General features: G+C 38.0%; 4 protein-coding genes across 8 annotated transcripts; 2 read left to right on the forward strand and 2 right to left on the reverse strand.

Moving 5' to 3' along the window:
- Nucleotides 1-1,964: 1,964 nt before the first annotated feature.
- LOC126795010 (putative lipoate-protein ligase A) lies at nucleotides 1,965-4,482 on the forward strand. Of its 2 annotated transcripts, none has more exons than XM_050521819.1 (5): nucleotides 1,965-2,308; nucleotides 2,507-2,687; nucleotides 2,891-3,129; nucleotides 3,428-3,576; nucleotides 4,079-4,482. In XM_050521819.1, exons 2-5 carry the CDS (start codon nucleotides 2,509-2,511, stop codon nucleotides 4,328-4,330), a joined length of 819 nt encoding a protein of 272 aa, XP_050377776.1. In that variant the 5' UTR covers nucleotides 1,965-2,308; nucleotides 2,507-2,508; the 3' UTR covers nucleotides 4,331-4,482. The 2 variants fall into 2 exon arrangements, with proteins under 2 accessions (XP_050377776.1, XP_050377775.1); XM_050521818.1 differs by having other exon boundaries at nucleotides 1,965-2,253.
- A 468-nt stretch (nucleotides 4,483-4,950) lies between these two features.
- Nucleotides 4,951-8,608, forward strand: LOC126796387 (agamous-like MADS-box protein AGL65). 4 transcript variants are annotated; one of them, XM_050523211.1, is made up of 14 exons: nucleotides 4,951-4,967; nucleotides 5,044-5,114; nucleotides 5,367-5,461; nucleotides 5,546-5,731; nucleotides 5,980-6,039; nucleotides 6,138-6,156; nucleotides 6,277-6,341; nucleotides 6,429-6,444; nucleotides 6,539-6,600; nucleotides 7,040-7,136; nucleotides 7,445-7,492; nucleotides 7,567-7,694; nucleotides 7,846-8,266; nucleotides 8,408-8,608. In XM_050523211.1, exons 4-14 carry the CDS (start codon nucleotides 5,547-5,549, stop codon nucleotides 8,426-8,428), a joined length of 1,122 nt encoding a protein of 373 aa, XP_050379168.1. In that variant the 5' UTR covers nucleotides 4,951-4,967; nucleotides 5,044-5,114; nucleotides 5,367-5,461; nucleotide 5,546; the 3' UTR covers nucleotides 8,429-8,608. The 4 variants fall into 4 exon arrangements, with proteins under 4 accessions (XP_050379168.1, XP_050379166.1, XP_050379169.1 ...); XM_050523209.1 differs by lacking the exon at nucleotides 4,951-4,967 and having other exon boundaries at nucleotides 4,979-5,114; XM_050523212.1 differs by lacking the exon at nucleotides 4,951-4,967 and having other exon boundaries at nucleotides 5,004-5,114; nucleotides 5,362-5,461.
- Nucleotides 8,609-8,726: 118 nt separating this feature from the next.
- On the reverse strand, nucleotides 8,727-9,903 carry LOC126796388 (chlorophyll a-b binding protein P4, chloroplastic). Its single transcript, XM_050523214.1, has 3 exons — nucleotides 9,638-9,903; nucleotides 9,122-9,537; nucleotides 8,727-9,027 (listed from the first exon to the last, which is right to left on the reverse strand). Exons 1-3 carry the CDS (start codon nucleotides 9,835-9,837, stop codon nucleotides 8,891-8,893), a joined length of 753 nt encoding a protein of 250 aa, XP_050379171.1. The 5' UTR covers nucleotides 9,838-9,903; the 3' UTR covers nucleotides 8,727-8,890.
- Nucleotides 9,904-11,775: 1,872 nt separating this feature from the next.
- LOC126796477 (expansin-A1-like) lies at nucleotides 11,776-12,970 on the reverse strand. The gene is made up of 3 exons (XM_050523306.1): nucleotides 12,814-12,970; nucleotides 12,322-12,634; nucleotides 11,776-12,099 (listed from the first exon to the last, which is right to left on the reverse strand). Exons 1-3 carry the CDS (start codon nucleotides 12,944-12,946, stop codon nucleotides 11,793-11,795), a joined length of 753 nt encoding a protein of 250 aa, XP_050379263.1. The 5' UTR covers nucleotides 12,947-12,970; the 3' UTR covers nucleotides 11,776-11,792.
- Nucleotides 12,971-16,184: the final 3,214 nt, after the last annotated feature.

The following is a 16,184-nucleotide window of genomic DNA, read 5'->3' on the forward strand; positions in this document are numbered from 1 at the left end:
GAACCATATTCGATCTGCCCCGACCCAAATTTGATAGTCTTGGTTGTCAGTGCATGTTCATTGACAGTGCATGTGCACCTAATGCAGGTTCATATCAGTTTTTAGTGTTTCCGCTGTATAATTCCTGATTTTTAATTTGCTTTTCAATGGTTTTTGGAGACAAAGTTGAGAGTTCTAAAAAAATGATGTTCTAAAATTTGAAGTATATGTCAAGAGTTCTGAAAGTGGTTACTTTAGAGGAACCAAACTCAATGGGACCAATTTCCGTAAATGGAAGAGAATTATGGCAGCTCATCTTCGAGGAATGCACAAGATGAGGCATGTAACCGGAGTAACTAATGCTCCTAGTGCAGATGATATTGTTGCCTACACCAAGTGTGATGACGATGATTGTCTTGTAATGTCAGTCTTGTGGAAAACTATGAATGAAGAAATAGTTGATTTGGTGGAGGCATGTGACACTGCGCATACAATATGAAAGACACTGGAATGCTTATATACTAATGATTCTAATTTTATACAAGTTCATAAGTTAATGTGCACAGCTTTGGCGATGCAACAAGATGAGCAACCGGTGGCATAATATTTCACCAAACTAAAGAATATTTGGGCTGAGATTGATGTGAAATGTCTTTGCATGATCAAGAATCAAGAGGATATTGTATGGTACCAACAAGAAAAGGAGCTTGAGCGCGTTCATCATTTCTTGGAATGTCTTGATGCAAAGCATAACAGTGCGAAAGGGGAGTTGCTCAGAAAGACCGAACCCGCTAGCTTGATTACAGCTTTCACATATATCCGAAAGGATGAGTCTCAACAGGAGAGTCGTCATCAGACACAAGTTGAAGTTTTCAGTTTTACTGTTCGTGCTAGATATCCAACACCCCACTTTTTCCAACACAAACCCTAACGAAGAAGACGTCAATGAAGTCTCAACGCTTACACCAATGACCACACACATGCTCGGATGATGCTCCAATCTCCTCCTCAACTTGATGCCTATATGTATCTCTTTCACATAACACTCGCTGACCATGACAGCAGAGGTGTAGTCGAGCTTATGAATGTGCCGCCGTGGGTAGCATCGTGGAGGTGGAAGATTTTAGATTGGATCGGGTCGTTTCTGACTTAAAGTCGGGTATGTGAGCTTGAAATTGACGTGAAAATTGTATATTTGATTGATGTCTTTGGCCGCTCAATGAGGTTTTAGGATTATTTGGCTCTGGATTTGTAGTTGTACATAGATCTAGCTATCTAATTCATCGTATGGAATAATGCATGTCGACTAAATTAAACCTATTGGAGAGGTGCAATTTGATGTGGTCTGATTGATTCGTGGAAGTAGCCTTCTAAGTCTTCTAGAGTATCTATGTTATAGTATGGAAGCGTAGTTATTTTAATGTTTGTGCAATAACACAACAATAGCTTTTAGTGTTTTTAATAGTAGTATTTGTTGCTGATAGTACTAGCTTTTTTGTCGACAACAGTAGTTTTTTTAATGTACTACTCTGTAGTAGTTTTTAGTTAATATGGTAGTAACTTGGTTAAGCTTGATAGTACTTTTTAATCTTTTTGGTAGTATCTTTTGTTTTGCTTGGTAGTAACTTGTACGACTTGACTAGAGGTCACTACTATTAGTAGTAGTTTTATTTCTGATTGGTAGTAGCTTTGGCCTTAATTTTTGTGTATCGGTCAAACTCGTTGGAGATTGCTGGGACCCACCAAAGATGGTTGTGGCAATATAGAGTTCAGCGAGATACAACTTAACCTCGCCTGAGTTAAGCCGGAGACGTCTTCAGAGAGATCGGCCGGAGACTTCATCTGAAATGAGAATGATGATTTTAGTGTTTTTTTAATTCTAGTGTTAGTCTATAATTTTGTATAATTTTAATGTCTAAAATGAAAATCCTTTCGTGACAAAGTATCCTTACGTGTGTGTAAAAATATTTGAGTGTTTCTTGTTTAAAAATATGAGTCCTTACGTGTCATTTTATATAATTGGCCCAAGAAACTATCACTGATGTTATCAATAAAAAGTCGATAAAACATACTTCATTATTGATTCACTTGCACTAAATTCTGTCGTCTCGTGTAATTGTAAGAGGCCTTTCTTGTCCTGGGCTTGCTGGCCCAAATGTCCTCCTCAAAAGTTAACAACTCTCCACCACAAAACAAAGCTTCACGGACGTCGTGAATTACAGCTCCGGCTGTCTTCCTCAGCCTCAGATTTCAGTCGACGACGTCATCAAACAGGTGAAGGAATAACATCTCTTTCCAGAACCCAAATTAAAGTTTGCATCTTTATTGGGTCTCTCTCTCTCTCTCTGTCATTGCTAGAATATCATGATTTCAAAGATTGGTTCTTTCTGGGAATAAGTGAATTGGTAAAATGATTATAGTGCAAGTACAATTAGCTGCATTGGATACAATGAATGTGGGGCATTAGTAGGATTCTATATGATGGGTTTGAGGTTCATAACTTTCATTTGTTTTATTTGGTGAATAGGGATGGCTATAGCTCAAACAAGAAATGTTGGGCTTCCATTGATGAACATTGTCAGATTAAAAGGAATTCCCATACTACAGCAGCTTCATTTAGAGGAGCGACTGCTTCGAACCTCGTCTGAAAATTGGTGCATTATAAATGATGGAACCAATAATCCCAATATTGTCATGGGTATTTCAGGGTAAGATGAGCTTCATATTCATTCTGACTATTGACTGAGCTGATATGCTATGTTTATAATGCAACTGAGGAATAACTTGTCGATATTCAAGTATATTTTCCGCATTTGTGCGTCTTGTTTGAGCTTGCTTGCATTAATGAACCTTGATTTTATCTGTTCATTTTTGGTTCTGGGACTTATGAAGAGCTCCATGTTGTGCGTAGAAAACCTGCAGAGCTTCTCGACATTGATCTGGTGTTACGAGATCAGGTTCCTGTCATTAAAAGGTATACTGGGGGTGGTACGGTTGCAGTTGATCATGGCACAATATTTGTCACTTTCATATGCAACCGGGATGCTGTTCCTGGCTTGAAATTGTATCCGCGTCCTATAATGTCTTGGAGTAGCCAATTGTACAGCAGAGTGTTCAAAAGATTTGGAGATTTTTACCTTCTTGAAAATGGTACTTTCTTCTTTTGCATTATTCCTAAAAAGGGGCTTAGTAATGTAGAAATATCGTGTTCAACAGATTATTTCTTTTCTTTGTTCATCCATCTTCTATAGATCCTGCTCGTTTTACGTGAGGCTCTTCATGTGATCTTTTCATGTAGCATGAAGTTTAGTTTTATGCTTCGGGATTTTACCTTATATCGACCAGCTTGTTGATATGGCACTCATGCATACTCTTCCTTTACTTGTAAACTTTAGTTGTTCCTGATGAATTGAAGCATGTGCTGATACTTGGTCTTATCTGATTCTAGATTATGTATTCGGTAACCGCAAGTTTGGTGGGAATGCTCAATGCATTACCAAAGACCGGTGGATGCACCACACATCATTTCTATGGGACTATGAGGTCAGAAACATGGCTTACCTGAAGCATCCAAAACGGGTCCCTAAATATCGATTGGTAAGCTATTCACTTGTGTCATCTTGTTTGTTTTTAGTGCTCTTATATCGTTTTTTTGTTGTTGATTTCTTTGGTCTTTCGAGTATTAAGGATGAAACTACTTCTATAAAAGTGACGGTTAATCTAAAATATTGAAGTATTGAACACGCATTATTTGTAGGCTTAAGGGTTGCTAGCATACAAGAGTAACTCCTGTTAATGCAAAAACTTGGCAAGAATCAGACTTTGATTGAAACAAAAAAAATTAGGATTCTCTTAATATAAAGTCAAAAGGAGTTAATGTTGCTCTCATTTTCTTCGTAACAGGTATGTCGTTGATGTAATTATTTTTATAATCACCAATTGGTTAACCTCATGATATGATGATGTTCTGTATTCCTATATCACACTTCGAATGTTTAGTGGGTTCAACCTGTGCTGACAGCTTAGTTAATCTATCAGATGACTAGTGAAAGAATCAAGAATAGTAGTTTGACATCTGTTCCATCATATTCCTTTGCAGGCTAGAGATCATTTGGAATTCATATGCCGCATGAAGGACTACGTGCCAAGATCAGTTTTCATCCAAAAAACTGTCGAGGCAATCAGTGCTGAATTCTCAGTAAATTCTGAACAAACAGACCCATTCGAAGCCGACTCAAAGTTTGTGCCCTCAAGTAGACTATTGACAAGGCAGGAGTTGGAAGAAGCAGTTATAGCGCCTCAACCTCAAGCCCTCAACCTGCGAGCCCGCCCTCTATCTCAGTCCTTGTAATGGAATGTGAATTATGAACAAATTCTAGTTCTAGTCATAACTATTAGGAAAGTTTAGATTGATGCCACACCCTTAATTTACACTTGGTGTAATCCTATTCTTTCTATGCAAACTAATTGTATCCTCTGTATATCAGTAAAATGCAAATTCCATTTCAGCATGAGTTCTTAAATTGTTCAATTCTACAATTACCAACGAGAAAATAAGGCACTGGCTAATATATCGTGGAATCAAATCATATGTGTTGGTAAGATCACAAGTTCGACTCTTTTAATTGGAACAAATATATCTTAAAATCTTATCATGTGTTGATGAAGATCACAATCGAATCACGTGTCAGTAGAGGTCACACGTTCGACTCTTTTAATTGGAAATAATATAACTCAAATATCAGACCATATGTGTCTAGAGGTCACAAGTTCGACTCTTTTAATAGGAGATAATAAAACTTAAATATCGGACCATAGGAGATCAAATCAATTCGACTCTTTTTACCGGAAAATAGAAGAAATACGAAAAAATGCCACTGGACCCGGTAATATAACGGCAAAGAAGGCCAGGTAGGCTTTCTTGGTGGAGAAGCTCTTCAAAATCGTAGCCCAAGATTTTGTCTTCGGTGCATGTTTCCTAACCCTCTGTATGCAGACTCACAAATCACCACCGTTCATTTTCTCTCTCTCTCTCCCTCACTCTGTTTCTCTCTCTCTCTGCAGTAAATTTCTGCTGGTTGGTTTTGCTCATTTTCACGACCGAAATCACAGCTTGACCCGTCGTGCTCAAATTTGTAAGCTCAAAGCTTCCATACCCTATTCTTTGATTCTTTCCCTCCTCCTTGTTTTTCTATTACTCTTTCTGGGTTTGTTTTTCTTTTCACCATTTTCTTCAAGATTCGATCTTTCCTTTGTGGGTGTTTGTAAAGCTTGTTGCTTTTGTGTTTTCCCTATCTGGGTGTTTGTAAAGATTCAACCTTTGCTTTTGAAAAAATCCGTGTTCATATTCTTGTTGTGGATTGTTTTGCCTTTTGGGGTTAGAACAGAAATTTCGAAGAGGATTCATTAATGGTTGTCAAGTGCTGGTGCAATTGGGATGAAAGCTTCATTTGGACAAGTGTGTTGTTGTGACATAGCTAAAGTGAGTTTATATCTGCATTTTCTTGCCATTTAGAGGTTTCAATGTTTGGTGTTTCATAAGGGTTTTTGGTTTATTGAGTTGTAGGATGGGAAGGGTTAAGTTAAAGATAAAGAAATTGGAGAGCAGTGGCAATAGGCAGGTTACTTATTCGAAACGGAGAAATGGCATCTTGAAGAAGGCCAAGGAATTATCAATCTTGTGTGATGTAGACATTACACTTCTCATGTTTTCCCCGACTGGAAGGCCTACATTGTTCCAAGGGGAGCGCAGGTATCAAGTGCTGCCGAGTTTACAATCATTTATACATTGTTCTGGTGATTAATGATGCATTGGTACTAAAGTATTGTTAAAGCAAAATGATGAGGCCATCCATTGTGCTTTTCATCTCTGGTTTCAATGCAAATTCAACTTTACAAAACTAGATTGAGATTTGGTTGGGAGTATGATTATTATTTTTTCGATATCATATGCTAATGTAGCTTCTTTTTCTTTCGTTGGTTGTTTCTCGACTTTCTCAGCAATTTTGAAGATATAATTGCAAAGTTTGCGCACTTAACTCCTCAGGAGAGGGCGAAAAGGTACGGACATACTTGCATTGAATTTGGACTCTCTTTTTCTAGCTTGATTGACTTTGGATGGTATTACAGCTAACTTCTTTTCCATTTTACTGGAACAGGAAATTGGAGAGCCTTGAAGTAAGACTGTTAAATAGTATTAAAAGTGGACAAATGTCTAGCTTGTTTTGTTACATTAAATAAAGAGAAAGTATGCTGTCTCTTAATCAAATTATACTTGCATTTTGGTGTTCTCTATAGGTACTGAAGAAAACTTTTAAGAAGTTGGATCATGATGTAAATGTACAAGAGTTTGTAGGTTCCAGGTTTGTCGATATATTATCAGTTCTGCTATTTTCTTTTTCTCTGTTTGATTCGTGTCTTAACTGTTTCCCTTCTGTTATTTCTTGCAGCACTCAGACAGTTGAGGTATACAATGTTTATCAGTGTTAACATTTAAATTTTTTCTCTCCACTTATTATTCATGACAACTCATGTATTCTGGTAAATTTTTCATTCGCAGGATCTGACAAATCATGCAAGGGCATTGCAAACCCAACTCGCAGAACTGCATAAGAGACTGAGGTACATCTTTGGAGCTTTTGGTCAACTCTTTCTTTTTGGTTCTAATGATCTTTTTATGTAATTTTAAAAAGTGTCTTCTTATATCAAGTCATTTGCAGTATTGTACCAATACCTAACGAACAAGAGGAAAATGAAAAAGAAGTTGTCTGTGAACTTAAATTTCAGAATAAATTAAGGTCATGTTCTTGATATTGAATCATTTGTCTTGAAAATGTTCAAGTGCCTTAGCCACTTTTGTACTAAACAAGATGCTATATTAGACAGGTAAATAGCCTTGTTTGAGATGGCCTGATTTTGTGGACCCCAGACAGAATTTAGTTAACTGTATAGAACACTCACTATGCCATACGTATGAAACTGTGTATTGGTTAGTGATATATGCAAATAAATTGGAAATTAAGATGGTATGATACATGAGCTAGTTTTTCCACTTCTTCAGCTTTTGGACTAATCCAGAGAAGGTTGACAATCTAGAACAGCTAAGGCAGATGGAAGACATGCTTAAGGAATCAATTAGTCGAACACGTCTGCACAAGGTATCATTCTGGTTTTTCTGTTACAAGAATTGCCTAGTAAATACCAATGTTTTTACTTGTGATAGCAAGATATTTGCTTACCCCATATCCATTTAATCATCATGAAAATGGTGTTAATTATCAGAGAACAAATATTATCTTGCTTGGTTGTTGTCAATTGTCATGGTTAGTTTAAGCTATGGTGACTCGCCCAAACCACCTTAAAATGTTGAGCCAGTGGGTGGACACTGCTATTTTGTGTGACGCACTATAATAGATCTTTAAGGCTATTGAATCAATTCTAATATGCTGGATACTTCTTTTGTCAGGAAAATTGTGAAAAACATCAGCTAGCTTCACTGAATTGCACAGGCCAGGTAACAAATATTTTATCTGGTGCAGAATGCCTCTCAAGCGTTGAGAAAATCTGAAATGACTTTTGTTGTTGCAGTTTCAGAACGGGATGCCGTCATCTTTAATCGTGGGTAGTGTTCAAGAAACTCAACCTATACCTTGGATTTTGAATAATGACAATCAACATTTGATATTACCCAACGAGGCAACCTTTCTGCCTCATAGGTTAGTCTATTGCTTCCCTGCTGAACCAATGCCTGAGAGTATTCAGTGCCAATATATTGTGATGTATTATACTGTAATTGGTTGGCAGATGGGGTCTCTCCTTTTCAATGGATCTAACTCTGCTTATTACATTGATCACTTCTTTCTACAGAGACATGGACTGCTCTATAAATGCCTCAATAGCACGATTCAATAGTTATATATGTGGCGGCGCCAGCACTAGTACCAGCACCGGTAAACAGTCTGAGGTTGGCGATCCAGGACAACTTGACAATATGGGGCAAATTCCTAGCATGGAAGGAGGTTGTGGCTTGAATGAGTATGACATAAATGCTTGCTTAAGTACAGAACTTGGTGAGCCGTATGCGTACCCATCATATTGCAATCCTAATGTGTCAGATGATAAAAAATTGAAGCCTGGTTTGGAAATGAACTTGCCAACAAATTCAGTGGATTATCAAGCAAGTACCAACTTCGGGCCTCAAGCTTTGTATGGTGATGAGCATCCTTCTTGGCTTTCATCTTCTGGGCCTAGCAGCATTGCTGTATACGACACGAATACTTACCAGCAGGTAATGTGTTCCTAGAGATTGGTTTTATCACTCTGTTTTCCAATACTAAATGAGATATTTTAATTTTCAAATGTGTGGATCTCATGCATGCTCTTTGTATTTTTGTCATTTCATTGAATGTTTACTTTTGTGTTCTTGTAGCAACCAAACATGAGATTGTAGCTGGGAGAAAAACCATTGAAGGACTTTAAGGGCCTCAAAACCAACCAGATGAAGAGAAATATTAATAGGTATCCGAATGGCTACTTGGATCATTGGGGCTTAGTAAACATGTATATATATAACTTTACAAGATATATAGGATTATAGTTTATCTGTATATGAAGTTATGAACTCCTTTGGTTCCTTCTGAGCATCCCACTTTGTAAATTATTACTTATAGAAAGTGAAAGCAAGATCATTATGTCTTGAGCTACTAGGAAAAAATGAATTTGGCTATGAATTAGTGAATCGTAATGAGAATGATAATATAATGACATATTGCCTTGATGGTTCCTGTACACTGGTAAAACCTTGTCTACATTGATGCTCAATCACAGTTCATCTCTCAAAAGCCATATTACATCATTGTTACAAAACAAATGAACACAGGTTTTCTCCATTTCTTGCTTCCTTTTGATGGATCTAGTTGCCACTTAGTGTTTGAACAATGGTGTTGTGCCATGGGTCAGAAAGATGCTGCACTAGGTTGTCAAAGGGTCCTTTGCCAGTCACATTGTGTTGAACCACAAATCCCAGGAATGCCAACATTGCCAGTCTCCCTGCATGTACGTAAAGTTCAAACCAAATCAGTTACAAACTCACAAGATCCCTCAGATCAAAAATCAAGCTTGAAGCTCGTTTTCGAATACATACCGTTGGCGATTTCCTTCTCCTTGGCCTCCTCAGTTGGTGCGAAGTTGAGAGGGTTGAAGATGCCACCAGGGTAACCTACATCATTTGGAGGCAAGCTGTATTGCTTGAAGATGGGGTCTTGGTTAACACTTCCTGGGTTCTTGATGTCTTGCCACCGTCTGATCTCGACATAGTGGAACAAGATGAACTCGATCACAAAGAGGGTGGATGAAGAAGCAAAGTACTCAGCTTTGCCGGCATCGTACCATTTCGGAACGTTAATGATCCCAGTGCTTGTCAAGACTTCTGGCAATAGCATCCCTGCTACACCCAACATAGCCCATCGACCGTTCACAAGCTCAGCTTGGACAAACCACTTCAAGTTCTCTGGGTCCTCAGCAAGTGCCAAAGGATCAAAACCATTGTCACCAGGAAGACTGTGGCACAAGAACAAACCAAGGTGTATAAGAACGAACGTCACATATTATTAACACATACAGTAATGTAGGTCTTTGTTTGAGCTTGATTTTGAAGTACCTGCCAGTTAGGTAAGCCGGTGATGGCAAGCCAGGTAACCACTCACCCTTCTTGGCCTCAACTTTAAGAGAGCTAGTAGAAGGAGATGTCACAGGCCTAAAAGCCACTTCCCTAGTTAACTTGCCGGAAGAGCCGGTAAGGAACCTCGACGAGATTTGTGGCCGGTAGACGGCGGATGCCTGAGTCGTGACGGTTGCCATATTTTCTACCTGAATTTGGGTCGGGAAATGGATTTTTCAGGTAGAAAGGAGGGAGGATTGGCCAAGGCAAAATGTACAATTTGGTGTTAGTGTTCATGGCTTTGTATTATAACATGTCAATGAGTCAATGACAGTGTTGTATTGTGGTAGTGGTTCTTTGGCGGAATCTGACCGTTAATTTTCCTGATTTTTTGTCTCCGACGGTGAGGATTTGGTTGTGGGGTTTGGATTGGCCAATGGAAACCCTCGTGCCTTATCTTTTTATCTTAGGCTTGTATCCGCAAATCTATTACTTCGTTGCTGTTGGTAGAAAAAGATGTTGCGGGGTCCCCCTTTCCACATGTTCGGATTTGAGTTGGACGTGAGGATTAGAATCCTTCCACGCTGGAATATAAGAAGTCCTATCTATCATGACAAATGGCTGGCTTATACTAAGCCTTAGCAGTTGGTTTTAGCTTAGCTCTACCTCCCATCGTAGTAAATTTGTGAGGGAATTCATGATCACACCTATTCTATTTGAATTACTCCAGACAAATTGATGTGTAGTCAATATTTTAAATATCTCGATATATTTTTGATATTAAGAAAACGATACGATAAATTATTTATCAATATATTATATCAATCAATCTGAAAAATTAAGTCAAATAATAATATATTATGTCAAATGTTATAGAAGCCGTTAAATCTTAAGTGATGTTATCAAATGGATAAAATAAAATAGCAAACTTACCCAATCTTTGACTAATACCCAGCTTTAATTCACTCATTTCTTGTAACTCTCTACAACTTTATCTTCATCCTCTTCCTCCACCTTCCTCATCCCATCTCCTCCCCATTCTCATATTCTAAGAAACTCATCAATAAAACATGAAGATCTAAAGCTCTTATTTTCTACCCATTATTTGAACCGCATGAATATAGCATTATTTATTTCAAATATAATAGATCTAGTGAATTGGAATTTTGGATCTCTTCTGTTTGATCTAGTAATTATATCATATGGGCGATGTCCGTAAGATCAAAATGCAATCAATCTCTTTTGTTTTGTCGAGATCAGATGACTACATGGAGAAGAAGATTGTAGTATCAACCAAAGTTTGATTCTAAAACAAAATTCAATCTGATTTAGTTCATATTTGTTGGGTTTGTCGTCTGCAGTTTTTTGCGGAGGTTTTAATTGTCGAGCAGTCTCAAGAAAGTGGTAGTGTAGTCTTCATTTGCAGAAATCAATTACAGAGATGCGTTGAAGCCAAGAGGAAGAAGGTAAGAAAAGATTGGGTAAGGAGTAGGAGGAAATGGTTTAATCGTCTTTTGCTATTCTGTCCATTCGATAACATCAGTGAAGATCTAACGGCTGTATGACACAGTCCTTTTTTGTCCCTTAATTTCTATCCCGCAAGTGAGCGGGACTGCATTAGTATCATTAGCGAAAAACCAATTAATAGCCAGCAAAATGTAGATATACTCGTATACAGATGCTATTCTCATCCTCTCGGAGAGGGAGGAGACTTTATTCATAACGGAAAGTCGTACACTTTTAACAACTCCGACCACCCACAACGGCGGCAGGAAATTTAAAGCCGATCACATATAGCTTCATAGTTCATACACAAGTTAATTGAGAAAGCCTAGCCCCAAATAAAGGATAGTAGACTAAGCTTTGCAACGTACAATTGAGTAATATAAAACTTAAACTAACCGAAGCACACTAATAAGTAATATAACAACAGACCTAACAAAAAGTGGCGGGTGGTACTCTCATGCCCACCGCTGCCAAATTCGATTTAATTTCTGTCTGCTCCTATACAAATGAGAGCAGATCAGAACGACGACTAGGACCATTTAATATAAGCCCTTTTCATTAATCGACTCTAAACCTAAACAAAGCTAGCTTGCATGTGGCTGCTGCTTCTTCTTCTTCTTCATCTGCGTCTTCGTTTAACTAGTTTAGTTTATGGGAATTGGAGGCCGGAGAAAGTTTGTCCGAAAGACCAGCCGGCCGGAACAGCATTGTTAGAGACCACAGTGCGGCCATCACTGGTTGTGACCTTGAATGAGAGGCTTTGGCCGTCGAGGTAAGAGTTGCTCTGCCAGTTCTGGCCCCAGTTCCTAGACATGGGTTGCCAATTAGTTCTTGACCCTTTGATGGAAACAGACTGAACATCACCGGCACCACCAACGTTTGTGATTAGGACCAGGTTGAAGTATGAGTGGCCGTTGATTGTGAATCTGATCCCACCCTTCTTCTGGCAAGGTACCCTACACAAACACATAAAAGATTATAACCCGAATTTTTCTAACACAAAAATAAAAAATGGTTCATCAGAAACATGTAAGAATTTTGGAAATTTCAAGGCCTGAAAAGCTGGCTGACGTTTGATAAGCTGGTTGGTTCTATAACTGCTTTGTCAGCTACCTAAGGTTTTGTAAGTTCAATCGTATAGCTCATGGAGATTTTAACGGTGTTTAAAACATGCGTACCTTCTGTAGGAGACAGGGACGATTCCAACTCTGTATTGCGCAATATGCTGGAAAACGGGCTGGGCGAGATCGAAGTGGTGCTGAGGAGGGTTGCACCAACCGCCGTTGTTGTTAGGGAGTGCATTGTTTGGAGGGCAGAAATTAGTGGCGGTGACCAAAATAGAGCCCGGAAGGCACCATTTGGGGTCATTGACACACTTGATCTCAAAGCAAGCCCCGCAGCTCAGGCCGTTGTTGAACAAGGCTGTGCTCAGTGCTGCTGTGTTTGTGCCGTAACCTTGGCTGTATAGGTTTCCATACCCACAAGCCCCACCTGCAAATATTTGTTTGACATGCATGTTGTGTTAAAAGGCTCTATTAATTAACGTATTCATATGACTGAATTGGTGAAAATTAGGGAAACAGCCATTTCGTATAGAAGTACGTACAGAGTATGTCACCAAAGGGGTAGAAGGTGATTAAAAAAATTACATGGGTAAAAAAAAAACCTACCCATAGTCCCAGAGGCGTCACCCCCGCCATAGAAAGTGGCATGGGCAGCAACCCAACCTCCATCATCGTAAGCATGAGCAAACGATGGGGTGAGAGTAAGAAGCCCCAAGAAGAGAAGCATTGCTTGCGACATTTTGTCCTGCGAAAAGGTACACAAATACAGATCGGAGAGCTAGTTTGATGATAAAACAGTGATAGGATCTGAATTATAAGCAATACTTTGGATCAGTGAAACAAAGGAAGGGCTTAGACACAGACAGTACCTTCTGGGAGTGAGAGAGGGCAGAAGGAAACCGAAGAATGAAGAAAATAGAGCAAAATGGAGGAAGCTGGGAGCTGATGAGGGTGTGAGGGAAATGGAGGGGGTGAGGTGGGGAATATATAGAAGGAGCTTGGAAGAGAAACAGTGTGTGGAAAGTGGAAACTGGGAGCTAGCTAGCCTCACTTGATGAGGCAACGTCACCCCAAACCAACTGAAACGTTTCCTTTGAGCTGTGGGGACCTTAAACCGCAAAGTGCAATGCAAGCTGTTTTACAGTCACATCTGCAAGAATTACATGCATATATAAATACATCAAATCATACATATATATGAATAATATGATCTGTGTGTTACTCGCTGTGGAACCAAATGAAACCAAACCAAACCAACAAACTGCTTTTGTTGAAAAACCACTTCATTTTGAATTGCTCTGTGATACTGCATGTGTTTTTTTGAAACTTATATCTAGGTTCGAAGGACTGATCGATCGACCTAGCTAGGGTTCTACACCCGTACCTGGTTCTTCAATATTCGCACACTAATGTGCTATTTATCTAAAGCTACTGCCATGCCCAGTTGGCCAGTTGCATGCCCACTAGAACAAGCTAGTCTGCAACTGATCCAGTCTTCCATTGTAGCTAGCAAGATATCATTTACTACTATTGCAATTGGTTGCTCTTAATTTCTCTGCAGAGTTTGATTTTTCCTCTCACCGGTTTCTTTCATCATTTCAGCCTTCTACTAGGGAAATTTGCGACTAATTAGTTTCACATGGTCCCGGCCCTTTTGGATATCCGTAGCCTTCCATATTTTCACGTACTAGTCGAGAAAGGTAAAGATCGAAGAGGACTAGCACAGTTTTCCGGCTACAGCTATTGTACAGAAAATTCTATTATGTGTTGTTGCATGGTATACAACAACATTTTTCTCCGTACCATACCCCTCACACACTCGCGTGCATATTATGATATCCCTCCATCACCACACACAATTGTATGTATGTCATACAGTGATGCACAACAGATGAATTCCTATTGTGCCACTCCATTATTAATGGTCGTTAATTTCAAAATAATTTTACTTAGCCGTCTATAGAGTTGATAGTAACGACTAGTCCAATTCCAACTAATTCTAAACTTGATGAAAGTAAGCATGTGGTAACTACTCACCAAAGTAGCTAGCTTTACTACTCGATCTCCTTTTTCATGCAGCATGTTAATTATTCCATCTATATGGTTTGAATGTGGAAGATTAAGTCACACGCAACATTATCATATGCAACAGTATAAATAATCTAGGATTGATTTACTTCCATAAGTTACATGCATGATCAAAGCCTAAAGTAATATATAGCATTGAACATTTTCCTTTATTTTCCCAGTTTTAAGTGATATATAGTCAAATTAATATGCTGGGATCGGAAAAACATGTTCAGTATTCAAACCGACACATATACTCGTAAACAAAACCATGTTACGTATTTGCTGAATTTCTTGACCTGCAGAATATAGTTCAGTGTCTTCAATAGCAGCTTTTCTTTTGACCCAAATCGTATATATCAACTCAACACTATACATGAATTTGGATATTGCTACACCTACAAAGATCTCAAATAGTTATAACTAATTAAGCTGCAGGTTGTCATCACGTACTGTCATCGGTTATTTGGCACTTGGCTAAAATGCACAAATTAACGTAACAGCCTACTAGAGGCATCAGAGAAACAAGCTCTAGCTAGAATCACATGGGTGATGCAATTAATTTTGCAGATCGAATCGATTTACTCTTGCAATGGGTGATGACGAGCACGTACCTGAAATTTGGTAACAAATTAAGTAATTTAAGAGTTAGTAATGGTTGCAATTAGCTTGCTTAAAATATATATTAAGAGTTAGTTTAAGGAAGTGAAACCAATATAGATAATAGATGTCGGTTCAGGAATTTCTATATAAAGCTGGCTCGATCGGCAATAACTGAGCTAATTAGGAACGTGGGGATGGACCGGAAAGCTGACCGATCGAACTGAGCAAGAACGGCAACAACTCAATCAGCTCATTTACTACATCTCATTTATTAATCGATTCCCGAATGATTCTGCAAATATCATAAGGAAAATGTTGGTTGGCCATCAAACTTTAGGCCTCAAAGACATTAATTTTATTCGTCAAGCGTAGTCACATAAATATATTATATTATTTTTAAATGTATGCAACATCATTATTAAGTAAAATAATTATTAAATTATTTTTAAATCTAATGATTATTATTATTATTTTTGAAAATATATAAAAATATATTTTATTCTATATATTTGAGTTCTAATTTTTCTTGAATATATGTTTCTCAAATATTTGTTCTTCAATTTTTTTTTCTTCTATTACAAAAAAACCAAATAAACTCCCGAAAAAAAAAGATAGTCAAAAAATACTTTTTCAAATGCATAGTTAAAGGTTATCAAAGTTCGATTTGACAAAGGGTTTTTATCGTTATCCGTTTTCTCTATTTGCTGTAATCAGAGGAGCTTTAAGTTGAACCATCAACACCGCATTAACTTTCTATATATTGAGTATAAAGTGGGCTGATGTTTGGCATAGGCCCGATATGGTAGTTGAGCACTTTAGCAGTTTTCATTGGGCCATATGGCCTGTTGCAAAACCACTGAAAAGCTTTGTTTTGTACCAGTTACATACCCTTTAGCTGTTACCTTATTTATTTGTCTCATTGCTCTATTATTTGTTAATTGTAGAACTCTAATAAACAGAACCTTATATCTAAAAGTGGCGGGCTCGAGATAACCTCAGACTATAATATCAGGCTAAAAGAAAACTAAGACGCAACAATGTAATGCGTAGATAAAACCTTCAGGCTATTATATTTTTAAAATATAAGAGTTAAGAAGCTCGCAAATAGAAAATACGAAAGTTAGCATATAACTCATGTATTCGACAATTCAGTTATTATTTAGAAAGTTCACATAATGTATTACATTATCTACACGAGATGATAACGAAAGAAAATGATCGCGACTTACTAAATGCTTTACTCTCTGATTTCAAATCTTCTCATTTCTTTCATTAACTCCCTCTTTCCTTACACGTAGGTAGGAAAA

This window comes from Argentina anserina, chromosome 5, assembly GCF_933775445.1.
Source record: "Argentina anserina chromosome 5, drPotAnse1.1, whole genome shotgun sequence".
NCBI classification, from domain to species: domain Eukaryota; kingdom Viridiplantae; phylum Streptophyta; class Magnoliopsida; order Rosales; family Rosaceae; genus Argentina; species Argentina anserina.

Excerpts from the sequence above, each read along its gene's own strand:
- LOC126796477 (XM_050523306.1), bottom strand. The coding sequence starts at position 12,946 with ATGTCGCAAGCAATGCTTCTCTTCTTGGGGCTTCTTACTCTCACCCCA. Across the intron at positions 12,635-12,813 it reads TGACGCCTCTGGGACTATGG|GTGGGGCTTGTGGGTATGGA; the intron begins GTAGGTTTTTTT and ends AAATATTTGCAG. Across the intron at positions 12,100-12,321 it reads GTCCCTGTCTCCTACAGAAG|GGTACCTTGCCAGAAGAAGG; the intron begins GTACGCATGTTT and ends GTGTTTGTGTAG.
- LOC126796387 (XM_050523211.1), top strand. The coding sequence starts at position 5,547 with ATGGGAAGGGTTAAGTTAAAGATAAAGAAATTGGAGAGCAGTGGCAAT. Across the intron at positions 6,601-7,039 it reads GAACTGCATAAGAGACTGAG|CTTTTGGACTAATCCAGAGA; the intron begins GTACATCTTTGG and ends CCACTTCTTCAG. Across the intron at positions 8,267-8,407 it reads ACACGAATACTTACCAGCAG|CAACCAAACATGAGATTGTA; the intron begins GTAATGTGTTCC and ends GTGTTCTTGTAG.
- LOC126795010 (XM_050521819.1), top strand. The coding sequence starts at position 2,509 with ATGGCTATAGCTCAAACAAGAAATGTTGGGCTTCCATTGATGAACATT. Across the intron at positions 2,688-2,890 it reads ATTGTCATGGGTATTTCAGG|AAAACCTGCAGAGCTTCTCG; the intron begins GTAAGATGAGCT and ends TGTTGTGCGTAG. Across the intron at positions 3,577-4,078 it reads GGGTCCCTAAATATCGATTG|GCTAGAGATCATTTGGAATT; the intron begins GTAAGCTATTCA and ends ATTCCTTTGCAG.
- LOC126796388 (XM_050523214.1), bottom strand. The coding sequence starts at position 9,837 with ATGGCAACCGTCACGACTCAGGCATCCGCCGTCTACCGGCCACAAATC. Across the intron at positions 9,538-9,637 it reads CCGGCTTACCTAACTGGCAG|TCTTCCTGGTGACAATGGTT; the intron begins GTACTTCAAAAT and ends CTTGTGCCACAG. Across the intron at positions 9,028-9,121 it reads GGAGAAGGAAATCGCCAACG|GGAGACTGGCAATGTTGGCA; the intron begins GTATGTATTCGA and ends ACGTACATGCAG.